Source organism: Nannospalax galili, unplaced genomic scaffold (genome assembly GCF_000622305.1).
Source record: "Nannospalax galili isolate Female #2095 unplaced genomic scaffold, S.galili_v1.0 scaffold72, whole genome shotgun sequence".
Lineage (NCBI taxonomy): Eukaryota > Metazoa > Chordata > Mammalia > Rodentia > Spalacidae > Nannospalax > Nannospalax galili.
Window position 1 is genome coordinate 2,945,989 of NW_008336933.1, and position 23,477 is coordinate 2,969,465.

General features: G+C 42.0%; 1 protein-coding gene across 3 annotated transcripts in view; it reads right to left on the reverse strand.

Annotated features, from left to right (window-relative positions):
* The window catches only part of Smim13 (small integral membrane protein 13), a 157,706-nt gene that overhangs the window by 98,461 nt on the left and 35,768 nt on the right, over positions 1-23,477 (reverse strand). Inside the window, exon 2 of one of the 3 annotated variants that reach the window (XM_008831619.3) lies at positions 2,038-6,302. The exons of 1 other annotated variant lie outside the window; for it this stretch is intronic. In XM_008831619.3, coding sequence (XP_008829841.1) covers positions 6,115-6,302 — 188 coding nt within the window. In that variant the 3' untranslated portion in view covers positions 2,038-6,114. Of the gene's footprint in view, positions 1-2,037; positions 6,303-23,477 lie in introns of those variants that run through there. One more of the 3 variants, XM_029562836.1, reaches the window with a different exon arrangement.

Below are 23,477 nucleotides of genomic sequence, written 5' to 3' on the forward strand. Positions count from 1 at the left end.
CGAGGCTCTTCTGGCTTTCATCGTTTGCACTGAAAAATCAGCTGTAATCCTAATGGGTTTTCCTTTATAGGTGACTTGTTTTTCTTTTACAGCTTTCAGGATTGTCTCTTTGTTCTGTATGTTTAGTGTGTTTACTATGATGTGCTGTGGAGAGTTTCTTTTCTGATCCTGTCTTTTTGGTGTTCTATATTCTTCTTTATTTGTATGGGCATATCTTTCTTTAATTTTGGGAAATTTTCTTCCACGATTCTGTTGAAGATCTGGTCCATGCCATTATCTTGGGATTCTTCCAGTTCCTGAATGCCTATGATTCGTAAGTTTGGTCTTTTTTATGGTGTCACACAATTCCTGCATATTCCATTCTTGTGATTTCTTAAATTTTTCATAATCTTTGCTTGAGTGGTCAAATTGTTCAACACTATCCTCCAATGTTGATATTCTGTTTTCCATTTCATTCATTCCTGTGGTGAGGCTTTCCCCTGTTGTTCCTAGTTGGCTTATTGAGTTCTGCACTTCCTTCTTCATTTCTGCCTGAGTTTTGTTCAATCTCATCTTATTGGTGAGGCTTTCTCCTGTTGTTCCTAATTGGCTTACTGAGTGTTTCACTTCCTTCTTCATTTCAGCCTGAGTATTCTTCAATATTTCTAACTCTTTTGTGAATTCATTCAGATGTTTATCCCTATCTTCCTTCAGTTCTTTTGTGTGTATGGTTTCTTTAAATTCACTGAATTCTTTTATCATGTTTCTAATTGTTCTTTTGAGTTCCATGTCCTGCATTATCTCTAGGGGGTTCTCATTGTACTCCTCTAGAGGACTATTGGTATTTGGTGGGGATATGTTATTTTGGTTTTTCATGTTGTAATTTTTTCTCTGTGATTTTGCCATGTGAATTTTTGTATTTTCTGATTCTTGTGTGAGACTCAGGCCTTCAAGTTTAGGTCTGTTTCTTTTTGTGAACTTTATGTGTCTTTGTGGTTTACTTTTGGGGCATGAAAAGCTGGTTCATCTAAGCTTCCGGTTCTCTCTTTTGATTTTATATTGGAGTGGCGGGACTGCTTTTGTCTTCAGCAGTTCCCAAAGAGGCCCAATTCAGATGAGGGTCAGATGTTTTTAGGCTTTCTCCTAAGGTCTGGATCCCTCCAGGAACGATTTTGGCCTTAGGAATTTGGGGGTTGGACTGGCCTGGGAGCCTGGCCTAGGAAAGGTGCTGGTCTAAGACAGCTGGTGGCTGTGCCACCTAGAGATGCAAAGGCAGATGAGGCGGGATGAGGCCCCAAGGACTCCTGGAAACTGCACTGAGGAGCTGGGTTGGTCTGGATACAAGGGACCAGGAAGAGGAAAGATCAGTTCCCGCATCCCAGAAAGAGGCTGGCAGGTGGTGCAGGCCCAGGGAAGCAGAGGGAGGTGAGGGCGGGGCCAGGCCCAGTAGTGCTCCTGGGGTCCAGAGAGGGCACTATGTTGGTTTGGATGAAAAGTATCAGGAAACAGTATTGGTTCCCCAGGTGTCTGGGGCCCCAACACAAGGAATGGGACAGGATCCAAACTAGGAGAGAACAGCAGGGGAGATGGGAGGGTGAATGAGGCTAGGGGAGTCAAGACTCAGGAGGCGCAATGGACTTACCCCGGAGAGAGGCCTGAGGGTAGGAGAGAGGCCTGCAGCGGGTCCCACAGGCCCTGGGAAGCAGGCTTTTTACTTAGTTTTGTTCAGTCTCCTCAGTCTTTCTCGTGGCAAGCACTAACAAAAATTAAGTATGATCTACAGCAAACAAATTGGCCAAAAAATCTTGAGGGTGTTGAATGAGGGGAAGAAAAGGCTTGAGCACAACAACAGAGCTCTAATGCCACATTCTTTAGGTTTTACATCCATTCATTTCAAGGTATGATGGGATGCAAGTACTACCCTCTCAATTCTTACAGATTTGCAGAGTTGGAAAAGTGAGGTCAAATGTGGCCCATAAGTAAAAATGGCTGCTTTCAAATCCCTCCATATCCAAAGCACACTTTTCACTATCCTTAAATCAATGAAACATACACTTGTTCTTTTTCATTGTAATTTATTCTATGCATTTTAAAGTGAAAGTTAAAACATACACACCACAGACGTTTTGGATATAGTACTGACCAATTTTAAGACAAAAACAATGATCGTTTCCACATTCCTCATCTTTAGTTTTTCATTTTGTTCTACAAAGATCATGTTAATACACACAGTTCTATTTCTTAACATCCTATTTGTCAAGCAGCCAGATGACAATGCACCATAGCACTGGACAGCACGGTTCCTGCAAGATCCCACAGCAGCAGCATTTGGTGAATGGTTATGTATAGAATGGGCTCGGCAGTTGCCGCTAGGCCTTCCTCATGAACAGGTACCATGAGGAAATGGAACTTCTATTGATACAGGGTGAGATGCCGCTACAAGTTTAAAACTCTGGAACATTTTAACAACAGACAATGCTAGATGCTTTAATTCTAGATTCCATAACCCAACACTCTTCCACAGTCACCTGAGTCTTTACACTTTGAGAACTGCTCATTGATTCTATGAAGTCAACTTCAAATATAAAAGAACTTAGTTTACCAGTCAAAATCTAGTTATCTTGGTTACAGAGTTACAGTAAAACACACCTTTTGAGAAAAACTAACTTTTAAAAGAGACTGCACTGTGGATTTACAATTTCAAAAACTGTTACTCTTAAAAGATATAGTATGTTCAGATCCTTCAGCATGTCTTGACTGCCAGGACTTTATACATTCAAACTCATAGCAAAATACTATTTGGAGATGGTTCTTAAGCCTAATCTAAAGAAACAGTCAACAGATCTATGAAATGACTAATACGGAACAATGCTTGCTTCCAGTATGGAAATTCAACTCAGTTCTACAGTTATCTTCAGGTAACTACTTAACACCTCATTGAACAGTGTTAGACAAATATTTAGTGTTTTTTGGCATTTAAATTGGAGCCATGCTAACACACACACACACACACACACACACACACACACACACACACACAAGAAAAAAAAAACCCAACTCCTAAGGCAAAAGGCGACAACAAACTCGGGAAAGGTTGGCCAAGAGGAAAATGAAACAATAGGCCTGAGTCATTAAAGATGGCATCATCATTTTCCGGAAGGGTTCAGGAAAAATTCTAATGCTTATCTTTAATGCTTACCACCTTTTAAACTTTTTAAAAAATTATGTGTCTGTGTATATGTACACCTAAGTGGAGGTGCCTCCTGAGGCTAGAAGAGGGTTGTCAGATCTCCTGAAGTTGGGAGTTACACATGGCTGGGAACCCATGTGGGTGCTAGGAACTGAACTCAGGTTCTCTGTAAGAGCAGTACACGCTCTTGAACCACTGAGTCGCCTGTCCAGCCCACCCATTAAAGTTAACCATACACTCTTCCTCCTCTCACTGGGAGCCTGAGAATGCAGTTGTGATGGAGTTCTGGTAACTTCAGCTACAAAAGCACTAAAAGTAAACAGGAAACAGGACAAAAATCCACACCATAAGTAGACTTACAAGGACAATGATTTCTTGTCCCTTCTTAGTGGTCTTAGAAGTATTCTGGAAAGGGAGATACATGAAACCAGTTTTAAACAAAGGACTGTTTCAGATGCTTCATATTGGCATCCACAATTTCTCTCGACTCTCCTCAAGTACCTTAAAACATGGCAAGTGTGAGCCATTAATGTCCTTTTAGGTATTTCCCAGGCTAAGCATAATATTTCCTAAAATTCCTTAAGATATGCTTGAAACATAACATTAAATAATATTCCATATATAGCTTTACAGGGATAATTTGGACCTGACTAGAGATTGGGTAAGAGGGGCAGTTACATCAATCATTACTCTTTAACACTGACACAAGTGGTAGCTCACCTGCAACTTAATGTTTTTCATTAACTGTTATCATCTAAACCTTGGATATCCACCGTAAAACACAAACAAAAATTAGAACCCAGAGCTCAAAACATTAGACTACAAAAGCAACTAATGTAAACATCCTCCCAGTACCAAGATGCTTTGGAGCATCTTGACCACGAGTGTGATAGTTAACATAATATTAGAAATTAATGCCAGAAATGATGTCACTGGTTTTTATACCCTCTACGCACACCACATCCATTAAAGAAATGAAGACAGAACTGCACCCCACTCTTAGCTGCTAGGCATGTTCCATCAGCAAATGGATAACCTAAAGTTATGCTCTGTAACTCCCCTTTCAGCGGATCCACAGGGCTACAATATCCAAAGGGGTTCATTAAGCACTGGGGCACAGCCAGTGGACTACTGCTAGACAAAATCTGTCAGTATGAAGAATGAGGTATCAAACACAATGAAACACAACACAAAGCAGAAGTGAGAAACAAAGGTTAAACCAAAGAACCTGGATTAGTAAAGTTGGCTTTGCAGTTCAGTTTTCGACAGAGCAGATGACACTCAACTACAAATTTCACTAATTCCCATCTCTCTTCTCTAGAAAATAGCCCAAAGTTCAGTTAAAACAAATATGGACTCCTGGCAAGAGTCATTTTACAGTCAAGCAGGTATTTTTACCCACTATTTTTTTTTCAATCCCTAGTACCTTGGAGATCTTGTCACTGAGTTGTTGTGTGAAATATTTTCTGCACAATGCAAGCCCAGAGTATAAAGCCCCCGCACAAAGGAAAGGACTGATCTCACTTCTTAAAGTAGAAAAGAGCTCTTAGACTCTTTAGCCACTACTGTAAAATCTTGAATACATTCACCCCAAAAAGTACTTCATAAAAGATCACTATTTTAACATTTAGAATTAAGTTCTCCAATAAATATTTTGAAAATAAAAATTTACAAATTATCATTTTTACTTAATCTAAGAGACTATCAATTGTTAAGATGCACCATATGTATCTCTAAGAAAAAATGCTGCCCATTAAGCTATGACACATGCCTTGTATCACAGAAAATGTTTATTTTGTATTTATTCAAACAGTGCTTTTATAGATTTTATCATCACATAAATGTTGTGCATATCTAAAGAATGTGTGAAGCACACAATTAAGTTATAACTTCATATTCCAAATCCACCTCCTCCCAATCACTTTTCAAATCACAGTGATCGAGGTCTGCGTTTTCCCATACATGGCCCTCGGTGTCCAGAGCTCTGGCGGTGCAGCATTCTGGGAGAAGGCTCCAGCACTGCCTTCTGTCTAGTATCAGTAGGACGCTCTGGATGAAACAGCATTTGATGTCTTAATGAGAGTCCTTCTTGATGCATGACGTGGTCACACCATCTCTTGCTATTTTGAATTTTGTTTCAATTCTGAGGGTTTTGGCAATCTCTCCTTCCTTCAACTGCATGGTCTGGCATGTAACAGACAACACTTTTGCAAATGCCTTACTGACAAAATGCAGTACAGCTTCATCGACCTGTGGCATCTTCATTTCCTAGGTCCTGTACAGCATTTTGTCATTGTTTTGCAAGAAAATATGAAACTGCAATCACTTTCCAATGACAAATGTTTGCTTCACTACCATCAGACACACGCCCCACTGTGCTGGATCCACGTTCTTCTGCATATACAATAACCGAATTTCCTTTCCATACTGAACCATGGTACAATCTTTTTGAGAACATGTTTTAAATGCCAATTAAACCTGATATATTTGATATAACAAAACACACACTGAGGTAAGAGCACTGTGACAAGCTGCAAATTCACACGTGTGCAAGCCAGAATGGCACAACTCACTTGGTTGACAGCAGTGAGATGCGTACCAATTTCTGAGACGTCCAAATGTCAGAAAGGGGTACATTTTATGAGTGATAACATGTTTTTTCAAGCCTGAAATGTTTACAGATTTACACCAGTGCAAAAAGAAAAGAAAAAAAAAATGCCCAAGAGCCAGTGAAGCAGGGTATCTTAAGATGAAATTTGTAATGGTCCAATTTGGTTTGAATTCCCTTTATTTCTTATATGGCTTACATGTAGATCTTTTTTGAACTGGATATAAATCCAGTTACAGAGGTTCCTCAGTCACTTAGTAAATTTCAAAGCCAAGTCACTAAAGAGGAGCTCATAACTGCCTGACACCATTTCCCTAATAAAGGCCTGTGTCTGGGGTCAGTGGCCTTCGTCAGCAGGTGCCCGCCGCTGGCGAACAGATCTTATCCTGTGTGGAGAGGCTGAAGGATCCTCTTCAGTTTCAGACCCTGAAGGCTCATGATCTCCTTCCTGGGATCCTGTATCTCCTACCAGCTCCCGAAGAAACTTGAATTTAGATAAAAATAGATGCCATACAAAATACCAACCTAAAAAAGACAAAAACATTAAGAAAAATGTTATCAATTCAGAACATTACAGTTAATTGAAAGGTGTATTACAAAACATATATAATGCAATGTGCATTATACAGCAAACTGTAAGACATTCAGGATGTATAAGGCATAAGGACAAATTCCAAATTTATGCATTGATGGCAAAAGTTTCTGCTTTCTTGGAAGTTAGAACCCAAGCTTCGTGCATCAGCATTAAAATTATACTGATGCCAGGTATGGCTGCATATATACTCTGGGAGTCTAAGGTAGGATGGCAAGTTCAAGGTTGGCTTGAGCTACACAGTGAAACCCTGTCTCAAATCCCAATAACCTCCCCCACCCCTTCCAAAGACACATATATACAAGACTGGAACAAAGTAAGAACATTTATTATATTAAAACCAATTTGGGGGAGTTTTTTCTTCTGGGGAGGAAAAATATCCTTTGACAAATGACTTGGACATTCATATCTCAGTTCTATGGAAATGAGAAAATTTGAGTCAATTAGAATTAAAATTTTTACTTTCTTCTAGCTCGAGTGCTATGTGTTAAATGAACAACACCTAACACTTTTTGGTTAACTATATGAATAAATTGCCAGCTCTGTTAACGATATTCCAAATCAGCATGTTTCACCCTCATCTACAATTCTTTGCTAAACGGACAGAGAAAGTTAGAGGAAAGAACACTGGGAAAGAAGAGCCCCAGTTTGAACTTAAGACTCGTAAAGCTGAACGAGTTCTTGCGAGACAGAAGTGGAAAGCTATCTGAAGAGCTGAGGTACCTGTCGCTAAGTAAAACCCTCAGCTGGTGAGTGCAAATGCCAACAGGGAAGTGCATCTGAAGTAACTTTTGCTTTTTCGAATTACTATTTTAGAGATGATTCAGATACTATAACATGCATCTCCTAAAGTATGAAATTCAGTGGCTTATAGGCTAGTCCCAAGGTTGTACGCCCTCACTTTTAAACTCCGTGACATCACACCAACCCCAAGCTAGGGATGTAGCTCAGCTGACACAGTGCTTGCCTAGTCTGTAAAAAGTCCGCTGTTCAATCCCAGCACCACCTAAACCAGATGTGGTTGAACATGCTTATAACCAGCACCTGGAAGTGGAGACAGGAGGATTAGTTTAAGGTTATCCTTTGCTATATAGTGATTTTAAAAAAATATTTTACTTGCTGTTTTTATTTTATAAGTGTGTTGCCTGCATGTGTGTAAGTACATTTGTGTTGTGCAATGCCTGCGGAGGTCAGAAGATGGTACTGGATTCCCTGGAATGGAAGTTAGCTGTAATGTGGGTGCTGGGAATCGAACCCAGGTCCTCTGCAAGAGCCATCAGTGATCTTAACTGCTGAGCCATCTCTCCAGTCTCTGATACACAGCAAATTTAAGGTAGCCTGGGCTATATGAGACCCTTTCAAAAAATGGGGGTGGGGAGAGCTAGAGAGATGGCTCATCAGTTAAGAGCAGGTACTCTTCTTCTAGAGGACTGGAGTTCAATTCCCAGTACCCATACTGGGTGGCTCACAATCACCTGTAACTGCAGCTCCTCGGTGACCCAACTCCTATGGCTTCCATGGGCACCTGAATTCATGTGCATATAACCACCCACACACACATACACATAATTAAAAATAAAAATAAAACTAGATTAGATTGCAGACTCTCTTCCTCCCCAATTTTAATAAAATTTAAAAACATTCCCAGTAACCAAAAAGTCTACAAGCCTGAATCTCAAGTCAAAATGGAAGGTGGATCTGAACAGTTAAGATCAGTCACACACCAAGCTCTCCTTCCACCTACAACCACTACTTTACATTACAGCACTGTGGACTGACCTACTGCAGACATCGTGCATAAATGAATTAGACAGTATTTGACCTTTGTGTCGCCTTCATTTACTGAGCCTGTTTTCAAGCTCCAACCTCACTAGTGCATGTATCATATCCTATTCCTTTCCACTGCTGGAGAATAATCCACTGCCTATTGCTGGGCACATTCTCTGTGACCTTCTATGTTTTGGTTAGTTTAAAAAGCCAGTTGCCACTCTTTGACTGCAATAAATACTTGCAATAAAAAGTTTTTGCAAAGACATGGTCTTGGTATACCTAAGAGAAAATGATAGGTCTGTACTAGCCCCTTGTGACATTGTTAAACTGTTAGCACCTGCACTGTATACATTCCTCCCAGCCATACATGAGATCCAGTTTCTCCTTATCCTCACCAACACTTCTCTCAATCTTCTTTTATATTGTTCTTTTCATTAGTCCTCATAACAGAATGCTGACATACTTCCAAATTTGACGGATAGAAATGTCTATCCGTCTATCCAATTTTTTCTAAAAATCAGGCTGTCCTTTTTTGTTTTTTTTTTTGGGGGGGGGGTCTTTTTGAGACAGGGTCTTCCTGTAGCCCCAAATGACCTGGAACTCACTATGTAGACTGAAGGGCCAGAATGCTCTGACTCCATTTTGGCTAGCTTCTTTAGACAAGCCCAGACAAGCTCAGGCATATTGTACATGTAAAAGCCTTATAAGGTATGAACAAAAACTTCTGACTTTAAAAGATATTAGTCAGCACATTCCAATGTCCTGAAGGCAGCCCCTACCAATCAAGACTTTCCCCGTACACACGATATGGGGACATCCAATTATTTTAAAAAATGCTTGGCGCAAGCGGGTTTCTACAGAGTGCCCCAATAAAAGCTCCTGCCTGCTATTGTTCGGGGCCAGACTCCATATTTGGCTCGTGAAGTCTGTGCCAGGCTAGCTACCATTTGGTTATCTTTTTCTCTCTTTAAATTCTTAAATAAACTTTTGTATAATCTTTTTGGGTATCTGTGGGACTTATTCTCCATTCTCAAACCTAACATAGACCAGGCTGGCCTTGAACTCACAGTGTTGGGATTAAAGGCATGTGCCACCTGCCTGGCTTCAGGCTGTCCTTTTATTCTTAGGTTGAAAGAGTTCTTTTGTGTTCTGGATAGTAGGTGCTTTCCGCCTGTATCCTGAGGGGCAATTCCTCCTCTGAGGGGCGGGCCTGCTGTGGAGAGTTAGCTATGGAAAGGGAGCAGCGGAGAGTTAGCTACGGAGGGAGGAGAGTTGGCGCCATCTTGGAAAAAATGGCCCTGGTGTCTTGCCTGCGTGGACATGAGAGGGGGCATTTATTGACCTGGGGTGAGACCACAGGCCCATGAGGCTCGGAGGCAATCTGAACTGGCGGGCCACTGAGCCACAGAGTGGAACAGGGTGCTGGGTGTTCGCCTGTGTAAGTTACTCTATTTCCCCTACCTTAGATATAAAAAATTCAGATAAAGATGTGTTATATGGTTTGTCTAATAGCACCCTAAGAGAACTGCAACAAATTGGTGCAGCCAGCAGGATGTCGCTAGAAACGACAAACCCCAAGAGTTTGGGAAAAGCAAGGGAGCTAATGGCGGCACTGACATGGATCTTACAATGGATTATAAAATATGTAACTAAAAAGGGGCTGTCCATGCAGAAGTGTGGGCCACAGCTGTGTTGTAAATGTGGGGAAATAGCCCAGTTGTGGGCATATGTAAATTCGTTAAAGGTTATAGAAAGGCTAGAAAAACTTTTACAGGCCTGGGACACAAGCAGAGAACCCAGAGAGTGGGCGTGGCCACTTTGCATAATAAAAGATTTGCCCAAAGCAGGGGAAGCTGAAAAGGCCAGGGAGGTGCTGGCAGACCCAGCTGCAGAACTTGAGAGAGAGAAAAAAAGGGACATTTTAACTTGTGTAAGGTCCAAGGACTCTGGAAAAAAAGACAGATAATAATGAAAAAGGAAATGACCTAAAAACAAAAGGCCTAAGGCTGAGCCTCAGATTCAACCTTTGATAGAGAAGGAAAGGAAGCTAGCAGTACTGCAGCTAGGAAGTACTCCACACTGGAACTGTTAAAACTAGGAAAAACTTACAAGTAATCAAAGAGCCCCTCACCACATGGCTAGTGAGGGTATGGGACATGGGAGCAAATAACATCAGTCTAGGTTCTTCAGAAGGATCACAGCTGAGTTATATAACCACCCATCAGTCCTTGTGTTCAACACAGGCCAATGCAGGGGGGAGCAGTCTTTAATGGGGTGGCTGGTTGAAGGCATTAAAGATAGATGGTCATCACCAAAGGAAACTTCCATAATTAACAGAGGCTGAAGGACTATAAAGGAGGGACAGGCATTACTGAGAGAACTAAGTATGAGAAAAGATACCCAGTTCACTGGGCCAGAAAAGACTATGTTCACCAGAGATAGAAAGGAAAGCTTAATTCAACTGGGACCCTGAGAAAGCTATGGAGTTTTAATGGTTTTGCTAAGCCCTTTAATAGGACAGGATCTTTGTAAAGTGAGAGAGGCTTTAGCAGATATAAGTGACCAATGTGTAAAATGTGTCTGTAGAATAACAGAACACCCCACAAGAGATATTAAAAAGACCAGACAGAAGAAACGGTCCGTTTGTGTTACTCGAAGACAAACGTGGCAAGACTTATGTAGAGTCCAAATTCCCAAAGAAAAAATTGATAGAAAACCAAATTTGGTACTAAGGAGTTTCTGGAAGGCTTTAAAACCAGAAAAAGAGTTTACGAAAGGCATTCAAAGTATAAAAACTGTCCCCAGGAGTGGTTAAAAATCCCCAAAGATTAAATTAAGTTTATTTCTCTCCTGATAAAGGCTATACTAGGGGTGGAGGCAGTTTTTCCCACCAAGGCCTCCCCCAGCAGCCAGGTATGGTCAATGGAGAGATGACAGATATGGCTACAGTCAGGAGGCAGGGCCTGTCGGACTCAGGGAACCAACTGGTGCAGCAGGGACAAGAGAAACCCCCTGCCTCCTTAGGGTCAGGCAACTGGAGCCAACACCTGTAAGCGTATCAAAGATAAAAGAATATAAAGAAACTTCATACAAGATCCCTAGAATGTGGACTGACTCCCAAGGTTTAACTAAAGATAGTAAAAAACTAACCAAATTAATGCCTCCTACCAATGCTATGGTACCTATCAAAGAACTATGGAGAAAACAGTTAATACGAATGGATAAAACCTTTCCATACTGTGTTAGATCTTGTCTATGATTAATTTAATATATAATGTTAACGTTCCTTCAAGTGCTTTATAGATGTGAAACCCATTTGAAAGATACCTGAAGAAACAAAGGCCAGCTATAGCTGTAAGATTCTTGGGAGTTTTATGGTTGGGTAAGATAAAAACAGAGCTTCCCAAACTACATAACTGTTAAGAAAATCTACAGCACCAGGCATGGGTTGCCCCCCCATGAACTGTTGGTCAGAGAGAGATCCTAGAGGTCCTCAAATTTACCAAGGCTATTGCCACTAATGTCGGTTGTACACTAGAAAGGTTGGTAAGGCCATGCTGCTGAAGACACCGCATGATCTGAGCACAGAAGGAAAAGAAAAGATGGAGCTGAGACTAAGACAGAAACTCCATGCCACTGGATGGATGACGTTCATAGTACCAGAAAGCACTATGCAAATGGTTGGGGAAGAAGGGAGCCCCTATGATTCTACTCAACAATGGACCCAGTGTGCTGCACATTATGGACATGACAAGCAATGCCTGCAAGTGTGATAATGGCTTGACTAACATATGTACAACTGACAAATTTCTAATTGGATAAGGCCCACTCCTGGGGGTGGAACACACCTCTGGGGCTGTAGACTATGCCAACCCCCTGTATCAAGAAAGGCTACAGGCCCTAGCAGGGAAGCCATTACAAGTATACTGTTTAATGAATATAGTATACCTACTAGAAAATTCTCTAGGCATTTGTATTTACATTCATGTTTGTTTAAATGTGTCTACTTCCTTCCATTTACCTTTACAGTAGAAGAAATACCAGTGATAGATCAATGGCCACGGCCTGAAGACGAATAATGGGGAGGCCCAAGAAGTCACTATCTTGCCATGATACAAGAGAGATCGCCCTACATCTGTCAACCCCCAAGCCTCAGGGACTGTAGGGGAAGATTGGTGGAAAGATTTTAAGAGCCAGAGGAAGGGGTGGAGTGTGTCCTAAGCGGCAGCTGTTCCCCCAAGGGGCAGGGCCTGCTGCAGAGAGTTATGCAGAGGGAGCTGCAGAGAGTTAGCTGTGGAGGGAGGAGTGTTGGAGCCATCTTTGCAGCAGCAGCACAGAAAAAATGGCCCTGGTATCTCGCCCCCATGGATGCAGGCCCATGAGGCATGGAGGAAAGCTAACAGATACTGTGGGTGGGGCACGGAGGCAATCTGAACGGCAGGCCACTGAGCCACAGAGCAGACCAGTGCACCGGGTGTTCGCCTTTGTAAGTTACTCTATTTACCCTACCTTGGATATAAACTATGAAAAATTCAGATGAAGATATGTTATATGGTTTGTCTAATGGCGCCAGGAGCAAAGGACCCTAAGAGAACTTGGGAAACACCATCCATTCCATTGGTATTTTTTTTTCCTTTTAAAGAACAAAGCTTTTAATTTTGAATTAGTCTCATTTATCACTTTGAATTTGCTATTTGTGCTTTCAGTGTCACATCTAGGAAACTACTGGTTAATTTGAGATCATGAAGATTTACACTTACCCATTTTCTATGAGTTCTACAATTTTTACTCTTACATATTAAGTTTCTGATCTATTGTATCTAATTTTGGCCGAGAGGCAGGTCCAAATTCATTCTTTTGCACATGGATATCAGGTTGGTTGAAAAGATTATTCTCTTAGTTGTCAAAAAATCATAAATGTTAATTTTTTTTTTTTTTTTTTTGTCTTTTTGAGAAAGGGTCTCCCTGTAGACCCAGCTGTCCTGGAACTCACTATGTAGTCCAGGCTGACCTTGAACTCACAGAGATCCGCCTGCCTCTGCCTCCCAAGTGCTGGGATCAAAGGCGTGTGCCACCATGCCCAGCTAATTTATTTCTTTTTTAAAATATTTTAATTATTTTTATTTGATGTGTTTGAGTGTATTGCCTAAATGTATTTAAGTCACCTGTGTCATGCAACTCCCACAGAGGTCAGAAGAGGGCATCAGATCCCTGGAACTGGAGTCCAGTTGGTTGTTAGCCACCATGTGGGTGCTGGGAATTGAACCTGGGTCTTCTGCAAGAACAGCCACTCCTCTTAACTGCTGAGCCATCTCTCCAGCCCCTGGTAATTTATTTCTGGATTTTCAATTCTGTTCCACTGGCCTGTGTGCCTGCCTTATACTAATGCCCACCATTTCCACTGTAACTTCAAATTACATTTTAAATCCACAAAGTGTTTGTCCACCAACTTTGTTCTTCCCCAAGACTGTTTTGAGTCCCTTCTATTTTCAGATGAATTTTAGGTACGTACACACCTGAGTGGATGGAGGCCAGAGGTCAACATCAGTATCTTCCTCTACTGTTCTCCACCTTATTTTTTGAGACAGGATCTCTCTGAACCTGTAGTTCACCAACTGGTTGGGGCATCTGGCCAGCAAGTTCTGCCCATCTCTGCCACCTCAGCACTGGGGTTTACAGATGTGTAGCATCACTTCTGGCTTTTTTGTGCAGGTGCTGGGGATCCAAACTCAGGCCCCCTGCTTTCACAGCAAACACTTTACTCACTGAGCTATCACACCAGGTTTTAATAATCAGGTAAATAAGAAACTAGTATGTAGTTTATGAATACTCTATAGACTCACATTTAAAATACCTGTTCAGTTCCAATAGTTGACCTAAATTAATGAAGCCAGTTGGTTTCAACAAATACAAGAAAACTTCTAACTCATGTAGGTTTTTAAGAATATAGCCTAAAAAGTGAAAGAAGTCACAGAACACAGCCATGCTGCTTTGTAAGTCTACCTACTTTGTCATTTCTTCTATCTGTGTTCCACACAGGTTTTCCCTAGTGCTTTTGCTAAAGCCCCTCTCCCCGCCATGTGACTGCTTGCCACCATGTGGCTCACCTCCAACTGGCTTAATTCAAGTGGTATGGCTTTTTCACTTCTTTTCTCCATTCTCCTTTGGGAAGCTGCTAAGACTTTATAGCTTGTCTGTCCTGGGATTTTTTTTTTTTCTTTTGAAGTTTAAAAAAAAAGTCTTCTTTGAATAAACTTTGGCTTTGCTTGGCTTTCAAAAAAAAAATTATAAAGTCTTTTGCCTATGCTATTGTATGAAAAAGAAATTGTGAATATAAATGTGAATGTACTTTGAAGAAACTATAATTCAGTTCCAAGATGACTTCCTTAAGAACAAATATTCTAAAAAGAAGAGTGAAGGAAGTGATGAGAATCAACAAGTCTCTAACTGAAGAGACTATGAGAAAGGACTGTACCCTAAGATATACAAGTACCTTTGTGATGGCTAACAGAAAACAGTGAATCAGTCAGTACAGAAGTCTATAAAATAAAAAGTTAAGGATGGTGGTAGTTGTCAGAGGCTTCAGATATGAGAACATTCCCTTAAATCACACTTTTTTTCCTCCTCAATTTTAATAAAAATGTAAAACACTGCCAGTAACCAATGACATCCAATCTCAAGTCAAAATTCAGAAGATGGAACTTGGAATAGCAAGGTATGGCTGTCATGACCACTGTGCCCACACTTGCCACGTCCCTCCCACCCAGACCTGCCAACCTACTTAGACTCCATACTGTGACATTCTTATCCCCAAATCTTGTTGGGGACTCCTGCTGTGTAAAGTAGTAGTCTCTTCATGTCCGGAAAGCCCATGGGCTCGGATTCAAATGCAGAGACTCCTTTTTCAGCAGGATGCTTTCCTGGCATCTTCCTGACTTGTCTTTTGAAGTAGCCACCACAGAAACATGGCCTCCGGCTCTGGAAATGCCAGGTTTTCCTGTGTGATTTTCAGGCAGTCTGGCAGCCTGGCAGGAGCTTACCACCCCATGTAAATGGGGCATCCTAAAAGTACCTATCAGCTAAGGTTTTCACTACCACCCCCACGGTATAAAGTGTCCTGGTTTTTCCTCAATAATTGGAGCTGGATCACCAAGACTTGGAGCCGCGCTGAGTCACTGAATAAAGAGCTGTAACACGGACTAAGCTGAGTCCCGTGTCTTATTGCCTACGATCCAGTCTTCCCGGGGGGCGCTATCCTTCTGTCATCGACTCACGGAAATCCAGGTTTAGCCGTCCCGCACCTCTCCTCGTGACCCGGCAGCTGACGGGCCCCGAACTTAGAGAGAGAGTGCACGGGTGAAATTGGGGTGAAACTCGACCGAGCCAGCCTCGGTAGCAGAGACCCACAGCGGAGAAGCAGCAGAGAAGCAGGGGCCCCCCAGCAACGCAGCGCACACGCGCTGCAGGACCCGCCGCCCGCCAGGTGCGCGCAGGGGACCGGCGCCACACTAGCAGCTGGCGCCCCGAGGTCCCTGCGCACCCCAAAAAATCTAGAAATAAACTCACAAAGTATGCTTCTCTCTCCAAATTCTGTTCACGTAGAGGTTGGTGGGAAGGATGTGGATAGTGATCAACACCCCCCTATTCCACCAAGAAAACTGTGAAGCAGAAAATTCCTGATATAAATACAGAATTCATGTGCTGGGCAGCCAGAAAGAACAACTACTCACTGAGCACAATGACTTCTGTAATGACAGGGTGGGAAGTGCAAGGAAAGATAAAATGCAGTGATGATAAGAACTGCAGTTAAGTTCTTAACTACACCAAGGGTTCAACAAACTGTCCACCAAGTAAATGGAGCAAGTCCTTACAGAACTACAGTTCTGGGGAAACAGACTGGCAGAATGGACAGCTGCGGTGATTTGAATTAGAAATGTGCCCCACAGGCTCAAGTACTGGAACACCCAATCCCCAGTTGGTGTCAGTCTTTGGGAAGGTCAAGGAACCTTTAGGAGGAAGTACGTCACTGAGGGCAGGTTCAGAGCCTTGCCTCACTTACAGTTCACTGCTTCCTGCCTGCAAATGGAGATGTGATCTCTCAGTTTCCAGATCCCACTGCCATGCCATGCCATGCCATACCTACCACTTGCCCCCACACCACAAGTCCCTGTCATTGTGGTCTCTTCCTCTAGAACCATAAGCCAAAATAAATACACTCTCTTCTTTTCATTGCCTTTGGTTCTGGTGTTTATCACAGCAACAGGAAAGTAACTAATATAAGAAGTATCTCTAAACTGCGCTGACACTTATAAATACAACAGACTTTATCAAAAAATGTCAAAGGATGAGACTGAAAATTCTGAACAGTTTAAAGGAAAAACAACTGCCTAAGACATACATTTTGGAAAAAGGACTATTAAAAAACCCCAATGAATATATACCAGGCAAAGTAGGACTTAGCAAAGAAACTAAGAGCTGCTACGGTGCCAGATAAAACTGCTGACACACTACTTCAGAGCTATGTTAGTTAAACATGGAAAAATAACAGCTCATTTTTCATTTTAACTTTGGTGTCAGGTACCCTTGAGGAAAAGCCTTGTACATATCATCTAATGGTCAAGCTGTCACTCAATTCAACTAAACTCTTCTGAATCTCTCACTCTTGTAACCAACAGTACTCCAATCTAGGGATCTATAGCATTTTTATGTATACTGACTTTGTGATAAATACAATCCAAAATGGAACGTTACATAGCTTAGCTGTTGTTTTAATAAGGTGGCTTTTAGTTTAAGCAGCAGGCATTCTAAACCAAAGAGGAAAATTTGTAAAATAATAAAAACAAAACAAAAAAACACTTTGACAAGCATCTTAGAGCCTCTGAGAGGAAGTGCTTTTTCCAGGGACTAGAACTAGGCAACAATGAAGTCACTCAGTGACTTAGTTCACTACCTAAGAAGGCAAGGGTAGTTTAGAAATCTGATGGGAACGGACCTGCTTGGAGAGAGAGCCTTGGTACAATGTCTCTTCTACCCTTATTAGGCTCTCGGCTCCCAGAAGATGGTTCCCACTACAAAAGCCATCCAAGCACACAGGCAGGCAATTCCTTTCTGTCTCACTCTGTAGCCCAGGTTTTCGCTTGGAATTTGCAATGTAGCCCAGGCTAGCCTCAGATTTGGGGCAATTTTCCTGCTTCAGCCTCCCAAGTGGGATTACAGGTATGTGCCATCACATCCAGCTTGCAGACAATTCTTATGCTGGTTAAAGTTTAGCCAAAAGGCTGGGTTTGATGGCACTTGTTATCAAAATGCTTGGGAGGTAAACTAGAGGCAGGAGGATCATGAGTTCTGGGATAGCCTGGGCTATACAGCAAGACCTGCCTAAAAAAACACATAAAAACATAACCAAAATCTTCCCTGACTCCTTTAAAACTTCAATACAAATTAACTTTTAATGAATACATACACTACAAGAAGCCCAACTTTTGTGCAGAGAATTACTTGGGGTGGGCATGGCGAGTAGAGCTAGAAAAGGATGGGAGGCATATTCTCCTGTTTACAAGCTCACTATAAACAGGCAAATTCAAAATTACCCAATGTAATGACCCAACCTAACAACGTGACTATGCTACTGCAGCAATTCACCAACACCATCACACAAACTGGCTACTCGCCAAAATCTGCTAGGGAACTCTCAGAAACTGGATTCCCTAGGGCTCGTATCCCACGGCCATGGATATCCCCGGGTATCCCACGGCCATCGCCAGGGGTGGTGCTTACTCATTTGTAAGCTCCCTAGATGACTCTAATGCACATGCAGGTTTGGGAAGACAGAAATGGCAGTGAGGTGGCAGAGGGCTGCTGCCAGTCAATCTGACTGGCCAAGGGAAAGGAGAAAGGGATTCACAGTAGAGTGCCGATGGGGAAGGGATGAAGCACCAGCTGACCAGAGCCCACCTCAGAAGACTCCACTTTCGAAGAAGCAATAAAAGCTACATTAGTAGCCCTTATTGAGACACTGTGATTACATAAGGGAGTCTACAGCAAAACTGCCTACGAGCAACGGTTACAGTTCATTGGTAGAGCACTTGTCTAGCATGTGTAAGGCCCTGGGTTTGAACCCAGGGCCCCAATTAAAAAAAAAGAAACTGCTGAAACATCAATGAGAAGGGTGATGTTGGACGAAGCTCACAGATATGATGAATGATGTAATGGCCAGATACCCCCTCCAAAACTCATGTGGGTAAGTATTTGTCATTTCAATATAAAGAAATGATTAAGAGGTATTAATCAGTTACAATGGGAGAATGTTAAGCATCGTGAGATGGATTTAAATGTGTCCCCTGTGCTTGTGCTTCACCACATGGCACAGTAAAGGCCCTCACTAGAGGCTAGTACCACGGTCCTAGACTTCCCAGCCTCCCAAACTGTGAGCCAAATAAGCTCCCATCACATAGGATTTACCTGGCCTGCTATCACAGAGCAGAAAATAGACTAAGCAGACAGTCAGGTCAGAACTTGGCATAAAGAAGGATGATGTCTTTGCTGTAAGCAGAGTTGTGTTGTGTCCGATTAATAGAATGGTTTAATATAGCACAGGTATATTCAAAGCTCACCCTCCTATACTATGCATATAAGAAAAGACAAAGAGAAAGTTATGTAATAACTTGTTAGATGTAGAAGCACACCAAATAGGACAGGAGTGTGTGAGGAGCATGAGTTGCAAAGGGAGAGTCATCTTAGACACAAGGGACAGAACTGCCAGTTAAAATACACAACTTTCAATTTACCAGAAGAGTAGAACAGCCTCATTTGGACTCCAAGCTCCTAGGTTGTGTAGGTATTTGGGGGACAGGTGGATGGAAGAAAACTCTTTAAAACCTTAATTACCTTTTACTGAAAAGTACTTAACCTCACACCCTACAATGCCTGCGGCAGACAGGAGACCTCAGGAAACTCACAACTTCTCCCATTCAAGTCTGGTATATACATAGAACAAACATGCTACTTACACTTATGGGCAAGCCTTGAGATTTAGAAAAAGAGAAACAGGAAGGAGAGAAAGGGGAGGAGAAGGGGAAAGGACTACCCACAAGGGTATGTATGCATAATCAAACATTAAGGCTGATAGCTAAAGTGGGTACAGTTCTTCACAACTTACATGGTGAGGCTGGACCTTGTTCCACCTTACACTGATAAGCACTGTAAGTCAGAAAAACTGGCTAGCAACACAGGGTATGTGTTCTGGGATAACAAAAGGGGCACTTACTTGCATGTGTGCCAATAACCAAACATTAGTTCAAAAGATAAATTTCATGGAAAACACTCTACCATTTTTATAGATAAATGAGCCAGCAGAAGGTACAGCAGATGAACTGAAAAATTAACTGTCATCATCAAGTAAATTTCACCTTCAAATATACAGTATGCAATTCACAAAGTGTTTTTACAGTCAATATTTCATTTAATCCTCAAAATCCCTCTGAATTAAGTTGATAACTATTATTTCCATTCCTATATAAAAGGCACAAGTGACTCACAGGGGGTTTTGTTTTATTTTAAGCTTGACGACCATTTTATTAAGAGTCTGAGAGGAAAGTAAAACAGGGCAGGCAAGCTATAACTCTCTGCAGCTACTGAGAAGTAGATGAAGAGGAAGAAAGCCATGCCTTTGGGTCAGGGTCCAAGAAAGCAGGCAGGTTCAGCAATGGAGGCCAGCCAGCAGTGTGTGGAGGAGTCGGGAGAGGCAGGGTGACGCTATACAGGATCTCTGGGCAAGCATGCTTAGGGTTTGGGCCAGTATCTAAAGAAGAGGCAGGAAGGCAGACAAGCAAAAGTAAAGATTTTTGAGTCAGAACTCGGAACAGTGAGTGACTTAGAAAAGTGAGTGGGCTTAGCATTGAAGATCCATAAGTACATGTCTTTTTAAAAAATTTATTTCTATTTTATGTGTATGAGTATATTGCCTACATGTATGTAAGCTCACCCATGTTGAGCAATGTCCGTGGAGGCCAGAACAGGGGTGTTGGATCCCCTGGAACTGGAGTTAAAGATGGTTGTTGGCTGTCAGGTGGGTGCTGGGAATTGAACCCAGGTTCTCTGGAAGAGCAGCCAGTGCTCTTAACCACAACTGTCTTTTTTTACTATTGTTTTTTGAGACAGGATCTTGCTATACAGCCCAGACTTGCTTCAAACTTGCAGAGACGTTCCTGACCCAGTCTCCCAAGTGCTGGAATTACTGGCATGAGCCACGATGCCAGGCTTGACTAACAGCTATTAGGAAGAGCCAGCTACTTGAGCTAGAGGAATGAATATTAAGTATATCAAATTTCTGAGATTTCCATGGCAAAAGTATAACTAAAACACTAAGGACTGAAGTATGATCTCACTACCTGCTACAGTTTGAATGTTTGTGCTCTCTCAAATTCATATAGTGGCACAGTCCCCAGTGTGGCTGTATTTGAGGATGGAGCCTCTGGGAGGTGATGAGGTCATACGGTGCAGTCCTTATGAAAGGCACCAATAGAGCTGGATGTGGTGACTTACGCCTGTGATCACCAAAGGTTCAGATGACTGCTGCAAGTTCAAGTCCAGCCTGAAGGATAAAGTGAGTTCCAGGCTAGCCTAAGCTACACAGAGAGACTTTTATCTAAAAAAAAAAAAAAAAAAAAGCCCCCCCCTGCCCGCAACCCCACAGAACTACATCCAAGAGAGACTTCCTTGACTCCTTTGTCTTCTTCCACATGGGCACTAAGAAGACACTGTTAGCCAGGTTCCTGCCAGACACTGAATTAGCCAGTTCCCTAGATCCCTCATCCTCCAGAAAGTGAGAAATAAATACCTGGCTTCTTAAAAATAATTTAAAAAATGTTATTGTGTGTGTGTGTGTGTGTGAGAGAGAGAGTGAGAGAGAGAGAGAGAGAGAGAGAGAGAGAGAGATGGTATGGTGTGTACATGTGTGAGCTGGGTGCATGCCTGCATATCATAGAGCATATGTGATCAGAAGACAACTTTAAGGAGTTGGTCCTCTCCTTCTGCCTTGCCAAGGTAGGGTCTCTTGTTTCCGCTGGGCTGTGTACTCCAGGCTAGCAGGCTTGAGAGCCTCCTGGTGAGTCTTCTTAGCTTTCCTGCTCAGACTCAGTTCCACCTTCCACAGCATTAATACCGATGATCCTCTCCATGAGATGCAAGTTTCTTAAGGAAGTGAAATGTTGAGTTTATTCATGTTTCCACTGCATTCTCTACAGCTTAAAAAGTATCAGCATAGAGTAGATACTCAAAACCAAATACCCAGCCCCATCCTTCCTGCTCCCATATGCTCCTCCACAACACTACGCGTTAAAGACTTAATGTGTCTACAAACTGACCCATTTAAGGTCAGCAAGAGCTCTGAAGAGTCTTACTATACAATACAGTAACTAGAGTCCAACCCTGGTGCATTTTATAAAAAAATTCTATGGGTCAAAGTGCCCTAAGATGAACAAAATATGCCATTCAAAACATACTGATATTAACATGTTAATTATACTAAAGTAAGTCTGACTAAAGTCATAAATTATAATCAATAATTTGTCAAACTTCTAACGAACCCTTTATATTTTACTGGGAGGCCATTATTTCCAGATAGCTCCAGAATTTGGGTTCTTATTTTTAAAAAGCAACTGAAACTCAACCCATTGTCAGTAGTAAAACTAAGTTTATGCCTAACCACCAACCCAAAACAGCTAACCTCTAACTAGACTTTTCATTTTGATCAGTATTTTCTACCTTGCTTCCATGAACCTTTTCTCCTTGTGCCCCTGGTGGTGCCCCAAAGTCGTGTGGTATGGCACTCGTTATCTGATTTATATATCACAGTTTGCGCCAGATTGGGAATACTGAGACATCCAGCCTTGCGGACTGAGCGACTACAGATTCTCAGCCTCTCCAGTGTGGTGCAGCCATTGTTGGACTACTCGGACTCTATCCTGTGAGCTAAGCTGATAAGTCGCTATACATATATATTTATTCTACCAGTTCTGTTTCTTTGGAGAACCCTGATTAATACAGACTGTGGAACCAGGAGTGGTTCTAGAAAAACAATTGAAAGGATAAATTTCTTTAATGGGCTTGTTGGTATTTGGAGCAGGCTCTCCAACACAGAGTCTTCAGGGAGCATGGAGAGCACTTAAAATCCATGGTGTAGACTATTTGAAGCAATTATGGAGATAGACCCATTTGAATCTCCTAACTCACCTCTTGTGAAGACCAAGAAATTTATTGACTCTATACATAAAACATTTGACAATTTGTGGAAAAATAAGAAAAATAACGATGCTAGATGATTACTTCTAGCATCTCTGGATAAAGTGATGAACATAAACAATGAGCTTAATGATAAAATTGACAAGCTCCAGATTCGAATCAACAGTTTAAAAATTTCCCAGTGTGCCCTGGAAGAATCTTCTCTCCAGCAGCCAGAGAGCTAAAGCTGCAGAAAAATCAAGCTGGAGCCCTTATTATAGGTTTGGCTGACCTACCACGCAAATTTAATTCCCAGTTTTGAAGGGTGTCAGCAGTAAAGGTGCGGGCATTGGTAGGAAAAGAATGGAATTCTGACATGTGGGATGGAGATGTGTGGGAGAACCCTGAGGAGGCTGAGGATTTAGAATCCTCAGATGCTGAGGAATTTGATTCACCTGATGAACTAATTGCCCCACCCTCAGCAGACCCACCCTCCCCACCTTTGCCTGAGGCAACTAATCCCATTAAAGAAGATAATGTCCCTCAGGGCCCAGTTATTGTTGCCTCTAGACCTATAACCAGACTCAAAGCTAAGCAGGCCCCTAGAGGAGAGACAGAAAGTGTGGTCCATGAGGAGGTGCGCTACACCACTAAAGAACTTAGTGAATTTACTAATTCTTTCAAACAGAAATCTAATGAATATGTCTGGGAATGGATTTTAAGGGTATGGGATAATGGTGGAAGGAACATAAAATTGGATCAGGCTGAGTTTATTGACATGGGCTCCCTGACTGGAGATTCTAGGTTTACTATGGAACCTCATGCAGTTAAAAAGGGTGTTAAAAGTTTATTTGATTGGTTGGCTGAGGTATTTATCAAAAGATGGCCTACTCAGAGAGCTGGAGATACCTTATATCCCTTAGCTTAGTGTTGATGAAGGGATTGTAAGACTCAGGCAAATTGGTATGCTCGAGTGGATTCACAGTGCAACACCAAATCCTCCACAATGGGAGGGCCCAGAGGACATGCCTTTTACTGATTTTATAAGATGGAAAGTACTGAGACACCAGAACGTTTGAAGAGCTTTGTTTTTGCTCTTTTCCTTATGCCGAATCTTA